At 36.3% G+C, this 17,399-nt stretch overlaps 1 protein-coding gene across 8 annotated transcripts in view; it reads right to left on the minus strand.

The window, feature by feature from the left end:
* Positions 1–17,399, minus strand: part of GRM8 (glutamate metabotropic receptor 8) — a 731,564-nt gene that overhangs the window by 271,959 nt on the left and 442,206 nt on the right. For all 8 annotated transcript variants that reach the window (XM_072784432.1, XM_072784437.1, XM_072784436.1 and 5 more), the window contains exon 7: positions 1,454–1,654. In XM_072784432.1, coding sequence (XP_072640533.1) covers positions 1,454–1,654 — 201 coding nt within the window. The remainder of the gene's footprint in view (positions 1–1,453; positions 1,655–17,399) is intronic.

A 17,399-nucleotide genomic window follows, 5' to 3' on the forward strand; every position in this document is an offset into this window, starting at 1 on the left:
GTCTTAATAATCATTAGGCATTAAGATGTTTTTAATAGTCTTTAATAGCATCATTATATTACAGTATGGTATAATAATGAAAGTCATCAAGGGAAGGTTTAGCTTTTATCTATGATTAAGATAAGAGAGAAATTGGCAATTCACCTTTAAAATACTTTAATCTTGTGTTTCTTTAAAGATTTTCCCATCTGGAGTTGAGCTTCAGTTATTGAGAAAATATATTCATTTACATTGCTCTTCACACTTCCTAACTTGGATAAATGGGAGTGTACTCCAACCTCATGTTAGGATAAATAATCTTGCGTTATAATACTTCTCTTTTGCTCAATTTTTATAATTGCAAGAAAATTATTTTTAAATTCCCCTTAATATTTATATTTGTAATGAAAGGATTGTTATGTAATGTCTCACAAAAATTCTGCTGAAAATAAGGATACTCTGTGTTGAATATAAACCAAATTTTGTCTCATGTTCCCTGCACAAAGCAAAAGAAGAAGTTTCCACTTGAATTCTAAATTGAAGATGACCTTGTGCTTTTTTGAGAAAGGCTGGCAGCTGAGGTCACTGGAGTGTATTATGATGGACAGTGCAGTGCTGTGTGTGGCTCAGAGGCATGTCCATTGTGTGGATTACAGCCAAACAGAAAGAATTAGACAGCTCAGAGCATTCTATCATTTCATTTGAAAATAATGGTCAAAATCATGGGCAGCAACCATTACAAGTTTCATGAAAGAGCAACAACATTCAACAATTCCATCACTTCAGACAGGCAGTTGGCTATTCTCAGCCAAATACTATGGGTCCAGCATATTTTGAATCAGCTTCTGTAACACTCACAGAAAGCAGTATTTCTGCTTCTGCAGGAAGCAAATCCCATCTACACTGCATTGTACGTAGTTCTATTTTACAAGATGCAGCCCATTGTTTTACATTGACCAAATCATTGAAAGTGAAACAAAGGAAGAGAAGACACAGAAACTTAACACAGCACTCTAAGGTGAATATGCAGCAACTCCGAATCATCTACCTTCCTCAAGCCAACTTATTGTTTAAAAAGCTTAAAATTAGTTTTAAAACAAAATATCTATAATTCCTTCTCTAATAATGGCACAAACAAAACATTTTAAAAGAAATCTAATCTGTTGTCAGTGGTTCCAAATAAGTCTCTTAAGTTATTTCTGAAATAGTGGTATTTAAGTAGAATATTTTGATTGATAGAGGCTTATTTTTAACTTCTGCTTCTTTCAAGAACAGATTAATGCTTCTTTCAGGAGTGCAAAAAAATATGTTAGATATTTAAAAGCAGGTGGAAAAACTCACACTTCTGATTAAAAGGGGAACTGCTTCTAATCCTGAGCTTCCCACTCTCAGTATCTTCCCTATATGGGGGGCAGGGAGAACAAACACTGTCACTTCTAAAGTATATAAGGACAAAAAAAAAGTTGTAACTTACCATTAAAATTTACAGCCCGAATATAACCAAGAAGCTCTTTCCCATCAATGGCACTCATTCGTGGGCAGAGGCCGATGTATCCAGGGCAGAGATCTTTGTGCATACTGTGCAGAGCATAAGCCATAGAATACACTGCATCAATTACAAACTGGACCTTTCCTTCCTGTTCATAAGATGAATCCCTTGCAATTCGTTCCAGCCCTGCAAAATAAAAAAGAAAACCATTAATTTGGTGTTAGATTTCACTAAAAGATGGCATTAGGGCTAAGATTTCCACATTTGAGGCACACTTAATGAGACAAAACTATTTGATTTTACTTTCAATTGCTTTAATCCTATACTTACTGAGTCAGACTTTTAAACTCGGTATTGAAATTTTTATTTGGAAAGAACAGAAACTATTCTATTAGCAACAAAAAGATATGAACTAAATAAAAACATATCATTTCATTATCTTTATTTCCACCTTACTGAGTCCTATTATGTTGTACATTCTAGTAATTACACAACATTTTGGTAGTGTCTTGATCTCATAAGTAAAATGTGTAGATTGCATTCTTTTCATCCACTTCAGTTTCAGAAGTATCATTTAATTAGTGTCTCAAAGTAAGGTCTTTTTTTTTTTCACCCTGCCATGCCTATTCTCATTTTGAATGTGCTTTACTTGGGAGCCCTTTTTGTAAATATTAAATGACAGTGTTTCCATAAGTAAACCAGCTATCTTCAGAAGAATCATTCAACTTAATCTTCTTCTTGAACTCAATTTTTCTTTTTCTTTTTTTTCAGATTTTATTTATTTGAGAGAGAGAGAGAGAGAGCACGTACCCAAGCAGGGGGAGGAGCTGAGGGAGAACAAGCAGACTCTGCTTTGAGCTCAGAGCCTAATGTGGGTGGGTTCGATCTCATGACCTGAGCGAAAATCAAGTGCTGGATGCCCAACTGACTGAGCCACCCAGGCACCCCTCGAACTCAATTTTCTATTTTATTTTCTTTTTAAATATTTCCCAGCTTTACAGAGATATAATTGGCATATAACATTGCTTAAGTTTAAGATATACAAAATGATGATTTTATATGTATATATTATGAAATGATCTCCACAATAAGGTTAGTTAACACATTCATTACCTCCAATAGTAACCTTTTTTTCTCCCTTGTGGTGGTAACATTTAAAATTTACTCTTAGCAACTTTCAGGTATATAATACAGCATTGTTAACCATAGTCACCATGCTGTGCTTAGATCCTCATCAATTTTCTATTTCTATAGTAATTGATTTAATTTATTACAGAATCTAGTGGTCTGATAAATTAGTTTTCTAGGACTTTCCTGTCACCTAACTGCCAGCCCACATTTCCAATTGCCTATCATATTTCTATGTAGTCTGCTTCCATGTCAAACTCAATAGAGCTAAAACCAGGCTATCATTATAGGGAATTCCATCATTTTCCTAAAACCTCCAACTGAGGCATTTGCAGGTTTAGGAGTAGAGAGGGAAGATCAGTTCTTACAGAGTATCTTCAAAGTGCCAAAAGGTACATTGATTCCTTCAATCTGCATTTGTTGTATGATCTAAGCTAAGATCCACACAGATACGGGAGCACTGTCTTCTCCCATGTGTGGCACTTTGTCTCCTGGGTCTTAGGACAGTGCTGCTATGTCAAGAATGGCATCAAGGGACTTTGTGAAAACAGCCCTTTCACCTTCTGCCAAAAACTTCTCTCTCATAGTTTTAACTACAAAGTAGACAATTCATAAATAAATATTGAAGAATGGTCACAGCAAACAAAAAGATACAGTTGTTTCTTTAAAGATCTTATCTGGTGACCAACCACTCTGGTTAGCCCAGGATTGAGGGATTTCTCAGAACATAGGACCAAAACCTAGATATTCCTGGGCAGACCAGCATGATTGCCTATGAAAAAAGAGGCAAATGACATATCAACTTAATGATACAAGACAGAAATAACTACTTTGAGGTAGGTCCTTAGGTCCATAAGACCCCAGTTTCATTTATTTTGTATCACTAAATTTGATAACTGGAAATGAAGACTACAAATCCCAGAGCAGTCATTCCATTCTTGATTATCTTCTTAAGTATAGATTCCCTAGGGCCACTCCAGATATACTGAATCAACATCTCCCATTTTGGGGACATGACAAATCTGTAATTTCCAAACACAGATATCTAACTGTCTTAGTTTGGGTTGATAAAACAAAATATCAAAGACTGGGTGGCTTATAAGCAAAAGAATTTGCTTCTCATAGTTCTTGAGGTTAGAAGTCCAGACTCAAGGTAACAGCATGGTTAGGTCCTGGTGAAGGATGTCTTCTAGGTTGCAGGCAGCCATTTTCTTATTATATCCTTACATGGAAGATATATTTCTGGTGACTTCTTTTAAGGACACTAATTCCATTCATGAGGGCTCTATCTTCAAAACTTCATCTAATCCCAATTATTTCCCAAAGGCCCCACATCCTAATATCATCATATTAGGGGGTAGAGTTTCAATGTATAAATTTGAAAAGGACACAAATTGTCTGTAACACTAAAATTCCAGGTTATGTGGTTTGAATTGCTGATCTGTAAATCCCTCTGCTACAAACACACACAGACACATACACCCACATGCATCCTCCCCTCATCACCCTTCTGTGAATGTTATTGTTTGTTTTTCTTTCTTTTGCATACTTTATTTTTCTGTATGTGTGGATCCTCTTTAATAATCAAGAAAATGTACTTTTAAAAATTATCTATCTATCTATCTATCTATCTATCTATCTATCTATCTATCATCATTTTCGAGAGGGAGAAAGAGAGGGGAAATTTCAAACAGACTCTCCACTGAACAGGGAGCCTGATGCAGGGCTTAATCTCACGACCCTAAGATCAAGACCTGAGCTGAAATCAAGAGTCAGACACTTAACAGACTGAGCCACAAAGGTGCTCCTCTTTTGTGTACTTTATAGAAAAGACAGAATTTCTTTGTCTCTATTACCATTTAGTGGAGTATGAACAGCAGGCATAGAAATGGCAGAAAATGCCCAAGCCAAATTGATTCCAAGAAAGTAATGATCATGAGAACATTAAGGAATTTGGAAATTTTTCAGGATCCATAAAATATAGATAAGAGCTAGATGTGTATGAATGTTTTGTATACATTTTTAAAAAAGATTTATTTATTTGTTCATGAGAGACACAAGGAGAGAAGGAGAGAGGCAGAGACATAGGCAGAGGGAGAAGCAGGCTCCATGCAGGGAGCCTGATGTAGGACTTGATCCCGGATCCCAAGATCATGCCCTGACCAAAGGCAGACGCTCAACCGCTGAGCCATCCTGGCATCCCAAATATTTTATATTTTTAAATTTACTCTATCCTAAAATGTTTTGGATTTAACATATTATGATTTTATTCTAATGCTACTGCAACCTCACTATCAATCTATAAAGATATTTTTTCAACATTCAATAATTAGGATAAAGTTATATGTGACACTTTCATGATAAATTTTAATGGAGATGCCCTAATTTAACAGACAAGTTCTTTTTTTTAAAGTATTTATTTGTTTATCTGAAGAAAAGAGAAAGAGAGAGAGAGAACCTTAAGCAGACTCTGCACAAAGAATGAGCCCAAGGCAGCGCTTGATTTCATGACCCTAAGAACATGACTTGAGCCAAAATCAAGAATTGGACATTTAACCGATTAAGCCACCCAGGCACCCCTAATAGGTATACTCTTCCTTGATTTTTCCTAAAATGACTCAACTTTATATATAATAGATTTATAATTAATTCTCAACACCATACATCTTATTAAAGCATCTTCTTAAAGGGACATATTTATTTTTTTAAAGGGACATATTCAAATTTGCACTTGTCAAACTACTTATTTCTTTGACTAGCTATAAACTCCTAGTAGTATGGGCAGAGATTAAATATATCCAATTTTGCACTTGTTTTAAAGCAAAAGTTCAGGTTGTTTAGCAACTATTGTCACACAAGTCAATGGACACTATATGACTCTTTCCATAAGTCAATGTAAGTACGTGATGACAAACTAAAAGACTGAACATTATTACCATTTCTAAATTTAAATAGAAATCATTTTATTTCTTTCCAGGATGTTTAGACAATGTATTGTTTTATTCCCTAACATTTCAATTTCAGGAGGACCCTTAAGATTTTACAAGAGCTAGAGTTTGTGCCTCACTTCCTATATTTGCTTGTCTTATTCATCTAAAAGAGGAATTTAAGAAGCTGACAGTGACTCATCAACTTAATTGGCTGTAAAATTTCATTATGCTATAGTTTCTAAAGTTAGCGTTAATGCATTGCTATAAAGTGCTAAATATTGTCAAAGGCTATATGTCAGCCATCCATTTAAAACACTGATTGTAAAGTTGTGATGTGTTTTAGTATATAGCTTAAAATTAACAGCATATAGCAAAGTGTTTGCATGGTGGGAGATGAAGGCAGCCTCATAAATTTTATAGCAAGACTGATTTATATTTTTCTTAATGAAATCTAAGAATTCTGACTGTGTTCCTGGACAACAGAGTAAATTCTTATTGGTCCAAGAAATACTATATGTGCCTCAGTTAAGGTCTTTCAAACATCACAGGGTATCTTCTTGGTTTTCAAAAGGCAAATCTGCTCAAGTTTGCAAAGTGCAGTATATATTACAATTTAAGTTCCTAAAATAAGCCTGACTTGAATTTTAAATTCTTTGACTGACATAGTTGTTGAGTTTTGCTTTCTAAGAATTTCTGATTTCTCGAAGTGTAGTTTAGTTTTGTAGATTGAGATTAGAGGTTATTTTCCTTTTCCTGAAAGTATGTTAATGTAATGATAATCCAATAAACTGATCAACTGAAGAAGAAGGAGGAAAAAAAGGAAGTTCTATTAGTCATTTTATTCCCAAGAAACCAAATATCCAATTGGTTGATTTTTTTACTACACTCTTGGCATGTAGTAGAAATAATCTCACATTCTAAATTTGTAGGTTAAAAAGTATTTATTTGGTTTCTCCCTGATTTTTTCTTAAGTATGCAGTAACTATTTTAAATTATTAAATTGTGTTCCTGCAGTTAGGGTAGAGAGGATGCTAGGATGAAGAAAGAGAACCAGTGAATGGCTATTAATACATTTATGCATATCAGATCAGATTTAAAAGTCATTCTAAATTCCACAACTCCTTATGCCTCGCTACTTGATGCACCAGAGAAAGGACCGTCACGTCCCACAACAAGCTTTCCCAATGCCCCCCATGTATGTAGTAAATGCAGAGTGAGTGGAAATCAGTGAACCACACCAGTGACAATCCATGAGAACCAAAAAGAACTTCACTGCACACTAAAAAAGATCACTAAAAAAGATCACTATTGAGTCCGCACATGTCATCTTTTACTGAATTTAAAGTGATTTGCTTTCAAGGATACAATAGGGGAAGAATGGGAAAGAAACAAGCATATTCCATTATACAGGAACATCTCCTAAGCAGGAAGGTATGCAAATGACAGGTGCGCTGCTCCCACAGGCACTGCAGAGTGATGAGAACATGGGCCCTGTGGTAAGGCAGAAAGACAGACTGCCAGAGGGAAGCAGCTGCTACAGGAGAATGAAGACTGACCTGACCAGTGGGGCATAATTTAAGTCCTGAATTATTATTACTCTGTGGTTTTTTTTTAATTAGATAAAGAAACTAAGACTTAAAACTTGAATAATTTGCTCAAGACCACATAGTTATGGCAGTAAATGGTAGTCAGGTCTAACTCAAAACCTTGGCCATTTATTATTACACCACCTCCTCTTCCTCTGTGAAATTTTGTTTCTTCCAACTCAGGCTTACCTTTTACTTCTCTGAACTTCTCCGACCAGTGGGTACATTTTCATTATTCTTAAACTTGAGCTATTTCAAATCTAGTTCCTCATGAAGAAGAAAAGTTTCAGTTTTCTAGATTCGGATCCCAACTAACAAGGCAAGTGGCCTTGGGCACATTCCTAGGACTCTGACCAGGGAAAGTTGCCCCCAGGGACCTCCATGATGGGTTATACTCAGCCTCATCTGCTGGCACTACCCCACCTCTCTCTGCTCCACTTTTAAGTCTTTGAATATATAACATGAGATCTCCCGCCACAGATCACTTAGAATATTATAAAACAATGTATACTTTTACAGAAATACTAAGGAATACTAACAAATGGCAATATTTATATTAAAATATACCAAAAAGGGGGAATACGTTCCTTTAACATTGTAGGCATTTTTCATCTTGCTTGTGAATTTCAGCAATACTCTTGGGATAATAAAACTGGCACAATGTGGCTGAAGTTCATAAGCAAGATGATTAGATATTTGTGGCAAAAACCAAAGCTAATAAAAGTTAAAAATTAATATTTATAAAAATAAAGAGTATTTTAGCTTTAGAAGTAAAGAGTGTTTATGTATGTATGTGTCTATAAGATTTCTCTAAGAAAGTAACATGGAACTCAAAAGAATCCCACACATAGGTTCTGCTTTGTAGATTCTTCACTAAGCTTTGTCAAGGACCTGTATAAACAGATGTATTGGACTAATGAACTAATTTGAGCTTCCACCTTATCTATTTACAAAGGCAGAGAAAATGAGAAGATAAGGGTCCTCTACTGAAAATCACCAGCTCTCTATTTCTTCTGTAATTTAAATGTAGTCCCAAGAACTGAAGGCTCTTAGCTGCCTGAGGACATATCTGAGACACTTGTAAATCAACCCCTGAAGAGTGCTACATCAGCCCACAATGACTTCTCTCCTTTGTGTGCCTGGCAGGAAATGGAAAGTGCTTCAGGCAGGTGCCAGGTGTCCCCTTCAGGTGTTAAATTTTCCATGCAATGCCCTAGGGTATTTAAAACACTGAAAAACTTAAGGTAAGAGGCAAGTAAGATTAAAAGTCTATCTTCTAGCAAAACAACCATTTTTTTTTTAAGATGCTCAGAAGAGGAAATTATTTCATAGATATACCCCTAAGTCCCCAGACCAAGAAATGGCATTTGATTAAATTCAGTTGAATTTCTCTACATAATTATCTTAGATCATGCACATCAGAAACAAATTTTGATTCAAGATAGTGCATAAGACTATTGACAGAGTTAACTCAATAGTTAATAGTAGAGTTTCTCTCTTTAAAGTATATTTAAGCTCCTCCATAGAAGAATCCAATTTTCCCTCCATAAATCCCCTTAAGCAGGTAGGAGATTGCAGACTTTATAATGTGGCTTCCAATGAGCTTTTAAAAAACATTTTTTATTTCTTTTTAATTAGGAAAGCCATTCAGTATTAATAGAAATGTGAGGGGAAAAAGTATAATGAAGAAAACAAAGAATATCTATTAGCCTACCATGTTAACCACCATTTACATATTGATCTCTTGCCTTACAGGATTTCTCTATTTTCCCCTTTTATTTTTAAAAATTAAGAAGATTCTGGGGGGCACCTGGGTAGCTCAATTGGTTAAGCATCTGCCATGGGCTCAGGTCATTATCCTGGAGTCCAGGGGATGGAGCCCCACAGGCTTTCTGTTCAGCAGGGATTCTGCTTCTCTCTCTCCCTCTGCTGCTCCCTCTGCTTGTGCTCTATCTCTCATGTTTTCTCTCTCTCAAATACATAAATAAAATCTTTTTAAAAAGTAAGATTCTGTGTATATTTTTTAATCTGCTATGTTCACTTTACCTATAGTGAAAATTTCCCTATATTGTAAGGAAGCATAGTTTTTATACTTGCATTGTAGTTCATTCAATGGATTCAGGTTTTTGCATTTAACCATTTCCCATACTCAAAGTGATATTTTGTATAAGGTAGAGATCTAACTTTGTTTTCAAAATTATGAACCAATTCTTCCACATGATTACTTGAATGAATATTCTTTTCCCCATTAATTTATATAAAGTCACTTTTAACACACATCAAACTCTTATATGTTCTTGGATATATATAGCCGGAGTTTATGCTCTAAGCCACTTGTCTCTTAATATGCCAATACTACCTATTTTACAATTATTATAATTTTAAAAGTCCTACCATCTGTTCATGCAAGTTCTATCAAAATTCTTGTTTTTTTTTTAATTCTTGACAGTTCTCACAAATAAACTTCAGAATTATTCAGCTAGTTCCAAAACTTACAGCTTTTATTAGAATTGTATTGATTTTTAAAATTAGTTTCAGAAGACTTGAAATAGCTGCAATATTAAATGTCTCTTTTGGAAACACAGGATCTCCATTTATTCAAATCTTCTTTTGGAATCCTCAGTAAAGATATGTCACCCACCCATTTCTTTTTAAGTAATGCCTTGATATTTTGTGTTTTCTAGTTTTATGAAACAGAATTTTTTTCATTTTATTTTTAACTGGTTAATCATAGTACAATTAAAAATTTACAATTCACTTTTTTCAAAAAAAATTTTAATTTATTTTTTTAAACTTATTTATTTATTCATGACAGAGAGAGAGACACACACAGAGAATGAGAGAGGCAGAGACACAGGCAGAGGAAGAAGCAGGCTCCATGCAGGGAGCCTGACGTGGGACTTGATCCTGGGTCTCCAGGATCAGGCTCCGGGCTGAAGGCGGCGCTAAACCGCTGAGCCACCCGGGTCGCCCAATTTTAATTTATTTTAGAGAATGAGAGAGAGAGAGAGCATGTGAGCAAAGGAAGGGAAAGGCAGAGAATCTCAAGCGGACTCCAAAAGAAGCATGAGCCCAAGGCAAGGTTGGATCTCAAGACCCTGAGATCAAGACATGAGCAGACACCAAGAGTCAAATGCATAACACAGTTACCACCCAGACACCACCCGAACCCCCTCAATTCATTCGTAATGTTCAACATTTTCTTCTTCCCTTATTTAATCACACCCAGGAAGTTGGAGCCAGGTAGGAGCATGGCACAGAGGAGGCCTGAGAGGTGGATAGGGAATATTAAGAGATTTTGTGGGCTCCCTGGAGTCAGTTTGACTTGTTTCTACGTCCAGTAGGAGGCTATTAAAGGGTGAAATAATTGGGTTTCCAGTTCAAAAAGAGCACGGGTCAGAAGAACAGACAGGAAGGAGGAAGGGGTGGATGGGGTAGGCTGCTTGGGAGGTTATTTCATAATATGAACAAAGGCATATGGTGGCATGGGCTAAGCTGATGATGAAGACAGAGAAATGTAAATGTATTGGAGATGTCAGGAGATGCAATTAACAGGATTTGGATGGAACTGAAGTAAAAGGTGTTGCCAAGAGTGACTTCCAGGTTCCTGGCTTATATATCTGGAGAGACCTTGCTGCTCAATGACACCAACAACGAATGATGCCTATAGGCCAGGAATAGGTTGTCCCACCAGATAATCACATATTTGCCTAATGGGCAACGAACATGGTGTATTTGATCCTGTTAAGACAGGCCAGGGAAATCCCACTAGCCTGCACCTGAAAATTCTATCTCCTTCCTTGGTACTATAGGAATGTACCCTCGCTGATTTGTAGCTTTGTATAGAAGTCCCGGTCAGGGGTCCACCCCTGGGGTTCATTATTTTTGTTATTACTTACAAAATCCCCAGGAACTGGGGAAAGAGATGGCACAGGAATTATTTCTAAGACTATATTACTTTGCAGCAACTGACTTCACTCATTTTATTTGCAAGTCATTAATCATATTGTCTCAGATACTCTCTTTGGAACAAAAAGCTGAACAGTAAGTAGGACAGTCTGCATTAAATACACACATAGGAAAACAAAATTTTCCTCCTTTCTTCTCTCCCTAGTCCCGCCTTCCTACTCCCCTACTTTCTCACTCATCTTAAGATTTTTGGGGCATCTGGGTGGCTCAGTGGTTGAGCATCTGTCTTTGGCTCAGGGTGTGATCCCTAGGTCCTGGGATCTAGTCCTACATTGAGTTCCCTGCAGGGAGCCTGCTTCTCCCTCTGCCTTTGTCTCTGCCTCTCTCTGTGTCTCTCGTGAATAAATAAATAAAATCTTCAAAAAAAAAAAAAAGACTTTGTCAACAGTGAAGTAATGTCACTATAAGAACACATATAGGGCAGCCCCGGTGGCTCACCAGTTTAGCACTGCCTTCAGCCCAGGGCCTGATCCTGAAGATCCAGGATCGAGTCCCACATTAGGCTCCCTGCATGGAGCCTGCTTCTCCCTCTGCCTGTGTCTCTGCCTCTCTCACTCTCTGTGTCTCTCATGATTAAATAAATAAAATATTAAAAAAAAAAGAACACATATAATGAGACCCTAAAACTTGCAATTAATAAAATAGGAATGTTCAGACTAAAACAAGCTTAAAAATTAGCCTATCTGCTATTTTTGAACTTCATGACATACCCTATTAGTGTTTTTACAATCACTGTAGTGGGTTACAATCAGCACTTTTTTTTTTAAATAAAAAAAAAAACAGAAATCAGTGCATTGCACATAGTAACAGCAAGTATTGTTTTTTGAAACTTTCATTTCAGTTGGAAGGCATGTATGCACTGTGTTGCCATATACAGTAAAATTACTGATCCGGAGAACAATCAAAAAGAGTTTGACAGGTGCCTGGGTGGCTCGGTCGGTTAAGTGTCTGCCTTCAGCTCAGGTCATGATCCCAGGGTCCTGGGACGGAGCCCCGCATCAGGCTCCCTGCTGAGGGGGGAGCCTGCTTCTCCTTCTCCCTCTGCCTCTCCCTGCTTGTGCTCTCTCCCTCTCTACCAAATAAGTAAATAAAATCTTAAAAATAAAAAGAGTTTGAAATTCACGGACATCTCCAATCTTCTTATTTTGCAAATGGTGAAACTGAGGTAGAGGAACATTGAGAGGTTTTTCCAGGTCTAACATTATCAGGAAGAGACAGAACCCTAACACCTAATTCCATGATTCTTCCCTTTATATCAAGTTTTTCCTCAGGGACATTTTCTCTCCCTTTGTAATTAAGTTCCATTGAGGATAAGTAAGACTTGAGGGAATCCCTAAGTGGGTTTGCTCAAGAAGAATTAAAAGCCTTGAAGGAAATTAATTAAATCAATTATGAGAAAAAAGTGAATAACCAGAAGTTGTGAGTTACGGTAAGATTCTCTCCTGCCAACATAAAATGACTATCGGAGAAACCAGGAACATTCCAAAAACCGTGGTTTTTTGTTGAAAATGTCAAAAACAGAAAAGCTGTTAAGGAATCTAAATTTCAAAAAGAAAACCAGAAGTACTTAAGTATAAAGATGCATATCCTTCAAATGAAATTTTTTGGGTATTTGTGTGTAATACTGGAGCACCCATACGAAAGAGGAAAACAATCATTGTCTTTGTGCAGTGTGGTCAATCCGCTGGGTGACCGATTGGGTCTTTCACTTTTCTTCCTAATTTTAAGGGTCACAGCACAGGCGTGGGTATAATGCCAGTGGCTGATTAAAGCAGGTCACAATCTGTCTGGGAGAGTTTCTGTGCCATCCTTCATAGGGACAGGGACCAGACAAGATGACCTCTCTTGTTGCCTTCCAATTAATTCAATCAGCTTCTGCTTCTATCAGACATCTTCACGATGCAGACCATCCACTCATTCCAAGTCCTCACCAGGAATCAGTAAACACAGAGGCTGCAGACTGCGTTTAATGAATCAGCAAGACTCTTCTTCCACTCATTTTTGATTTACAACTTGTTTCTCAGTATTATTTTCTCTCTCAATAACCTGAAACTTTAGGAAGGACAGGGGCTAGATCTGCTCTGAGTACCCACTGGGCCTAGCATGGTGCCCAAATCTGTCTTAGGTTAATATCAATGTTTGTTAAACCAATCTGAACCAAGTTTCGTTCCAAAGAAGGACATATCAATCATATAGTCCCAATTAGCTGTGCATAAAGCCACCATCCCTTTTCTTTAATATTTTATGAAGTGCCACTCTAGGAAACTATATGGGATATAATAAAGTACAACTGGGAAAACTTTTTTCAAATAAACCAAAGCTATTCCTTCTATTTTTATGTTCAAATAAATGTACATAAAAGGTAGAGTCAGTAAGGGTGTTTTGCTTCTTGCTTCTCTCCACATGGATTGGTAGGATAATTTCCATAATAGAGGAAACAGACCATCTGAGACTAACTGCAGTAGACAGTGTTAAAACAACAGATCCAAGATGAGGTAAGTGCTCATTTCAACCCCCCCATAAATCAGGAACCTGTGGCTGTATTTCATTACTCCTTAAACAATAAAGCATCAGTATTCATTAAGTAGAACTCCTACACACTGTTGCCTCAGATCAAAAATTGTAACTGTTGACTAGGAACATACCTTACAATGGAAAAGGAGTAGATTTGTTTGACAAGTCTTTTTTAATCTAACTAATATAAACTGTGATGTCCTTCAACATTACATGTAAACTAAACTGTAACTCATGACTTAGTGTGAGTCCTATCTAGACCTAGAAAACTGTCCAAGACAAAAGTGGAAATTTGGACCTGTGAGGAGTAAATTAACCACCGAGGGTTTGTTCTGGCAACAAGCCTGGTTTCACCTTGAGAGATGGAGCATGACCTATTGGGATCTCTCAATATTACCCCTGTATGCAAATGCCAAAAAGAATTTTTTTGAAAATATTTTCATCTTTAAACTTTCAATGCATGCAAATGCAAAGAAGAATTGAAAATATTTTCATCTTTAAACTTTTTTCGCATGCTCTGAATATCAAAACACATTTTGTGAGAAAAATTATAAATAGAAAGTTGATATATTTAGAACCAAAGTGAAAATCATAGCCTGAGATGCACTTTAAATTTAGTTCTAACAAATCTGCTTTTTGGATTCCGTTCTCAGTGGTTTATTTTTACTCCCCAAATTATGTTACTACCATCAAGGACTTGGATAGAAACAGGGAGCTATGATAAAGGAAACATTTAGACATAATGGCTCAAGTGTACAAATGTTCATAAACAGCCTTCTTTTTTAGAAGCTGAAAGGAAGAGACCTAACATTTATCAGATCTATTATGAGCCAACCACCATGCTAGACAAGCTGGATATGTTTTTACATAATTCTTACAATAACTCTATGAGGCAAGTTATATCATTCCCATTATTTTTATTTTATTATTTTTTTTACATAGGAAAACTGAGTCTCTGGTTAAACAGACTGACCACTGTCACAAACAGAGTAAGCTGTAAAGCCAAGACTCCACACTTACTATTGCTTCAGAGACTTATTCAAACTGTCTTGCTTTTTCCATTACAACTCTGGTCTAAACAATTAAAGAGGGTAGCCAGACGTAAGATAATGAATTTAGATTAAGATATAAACCTGTTGCCAGATCCTTGGATACACCTGTCATTTAGCAAGGCTGCTCTAAGCACCTGGTAAACATCTGGCCTTTGACTTTCTATAATAGTCCTGTGACTTCATTTTCTGTATGCAGTGGCAGCTTTTAATATGTGATTTCTGATAGTCTTTCAATCAAATGCTTTTTGGAATGAGATGGAAGTCAGGTATGGGAGTCATTTGGTAAACCACCCTCTCGTTCAGAGTCAACCTTCGTAGAAAAGCACTTATGCTTCTACTCTGGCTCTACCACACATCAAGGCTATCTGGGCAGAGACCACTGGTTGTACTTCAATATTAATTCACCATTTTTTCTGTAGTATTAGAACTCATGATTTTTAGCAGGCACATGGCTGACCAGAAAGACTTAATTTTCCAACCTCCTTTGTATATAAGTATAGCTGCCAATAGGATTGTAAATAAATGTATAAGGTGGCAACTTTCAGGAACCTTTCTTAAAAGACATGGACACGTGCCCTTTGTCTCTTATTTTCATCCTGTCTTCCATCCTGTTACTTAAAAGACAAAAGTGGTAACTGGGAATCTGCCTTTCATCTGGAACCAGAAGGAATTAGAGCCACACCCTAGAGAAAGCAGAGTAGTATTAGAAGCATAGGGTTCTGGAGGCCTGAGTGAAGCAGAGCCATGGCACCATTCCTGAATGGCCTCCTCTGGATTTTACTAGACAGAAAAATAAAGTTCTGTCTTGTTTAAACCAGTGTTATTTTCTTCCCTGTTACTTTTAGCTGGACATAATCCTAAATGATATATAATCGTGATCTCTTTGTGTCTAAACTCGAGAATAGTAACCCAACAAAAAACACATATTTAAAAAAAAATAGAATAGTAATCCACTTACCGCATTTTGAATTTTTATTGTACCGTCTTTGTGAAGTAGCATGAAATAGTAAGAAAAATATGAAATTTATGATAGAAATCCCTCTATTTACTAGCTTTGTTATCTACAGCAAATGAGATAACCTCTCTTGGTTTCAGTGTCTATCAGTGAATAAGGGGAAAACGACCTCAACTGTTGTTATAAGCAATCAAATTAAAACTACAATTTTTGTTCCTTTTTACAGATTCAAGTAGTATAGGTTTACAGATTTTACACCTATGACTTTAAAACACCTTTCAATCCAAGTGTCCCTTTTCTAGTTTCACCTACTCACTGAATTAATGAATCTTCTGACTTTCTTCAAATAAATCAATTGTTGCTTATAAAATGAAAAAAGAAAACAACCTTTGAAGGAATTCTCCTCTTCATGGTTTCTAAAATAATCTCTGAATCCTATCTGATTTTAAGACAACATCTTAATGGTCTACAAGAGCAGGGACCATGATTATCATTTGTCATTTTATTTCCATGCACATGGTAACATTTTGATAGATTTTAGTGTCATCTTTCCCATTCTTATATGACAGTTATTCCTGTAACAAAGGGTCTTTTTCCTTGGCCATGAAAAGTTATGAGTAAATTTAGGTCCTACCTCCATATGTCACTTCTGGCAACCTCTTGTCCTTTACTTTCTAAGAACAAATCTATACTTGATTACGTCCCTTAATAAAAACTAATTATTCTATTCCACACTCTTATAGCCTAATAATAAATATAACAAATACACAGACTCAAAAGCTCTCTAATGTTATTATAATTAGCATGTATAGATTTTTTGTGAATCAGTTGGATGTGTTGGTCTAATGTAGAAGATCAGAATAATCTGACAAAGTGTTTTTGATATGCATGCCTGTTTTTCATTCTTTTCTCTGTGAACTAAGTTCACAGAGTGATTTTTAGTTCCATATACCTTTCATTTTGCAAATGCTATTTTGCTCACAATATTGTCTCTTTCTGCTCCCATAATTAGGACTATGTCAAACCAAATTATGAGGGAGACTAAGTTAACATCCAATGCCTCATGCCTCTTCAGTTCTAGGTCATTTAAATAGCCACCCTTTGGGGATGCCTGGGTGGCAGAATCAGTTAAGCTTTTGACTTTTGGTTTTGACTCAGGTCATGATCTCAGGGTCCTGAGATCAAGCTCTTCATAGGGTTCCATGCTCAGGGCAGTCTGCTTAAGACTCTGTCTCCCTCAAACCCTCCCTGATTCTACCCTCACTCTCTCTCTCAAAATAAATAAATACATAGCCATCCTTTCTCCTCATCTCTATCCAACAGGTTTCCAATATCAATGAGATAAGTTGCTTTGTAAAAAGATATTACATGGTTAATAATGTTCAAGGTGTTACCACCCCGAGTGTACTTTGTTAACACACCTTCACTTCTTTAATGTAAATCATCAGCAGGTTGTAGGTAGGAAACAATCACCTAATTTAGATGGCCATTTATTTCAACTACCCCAATGACGATCCTCTTCTCCGATTTCTAGATATTAACAAAAAGAATGGAGGGAACAATAGTAACTTTAGTCAAATTCTACAGTACTCCTTTTCTATTTGACACTAGTCATTTGAAATTAAATGTGTAAGCATATTTAACTTAAAAAAAATCCCCTACATATCATTGCTTTATTTTTTTTCAAATTATTGCTTTAATAAAAATTCTACATTTCTTAAAAAGTAAAAATTCACTAAACAAGAAGTAGAGTAGGGACATCTGGGTGGCTCAGGAGGGTAAGTGTCTGACTTCAGC

This window comes from Canis lupus, chromosome 18 (genome assembly GCF_048164855.1).
Source record: "Canis lupus baileyi chromosome 18, mCanLup2.hap1, whole genome shotgun sequence".
In the NCBI taxonomy this organism is placed as follows: Eukaryota; Metazoa; Chordata; class Mammalia; order Carnivora; family Canidae; genus Canis; species Canis lupus.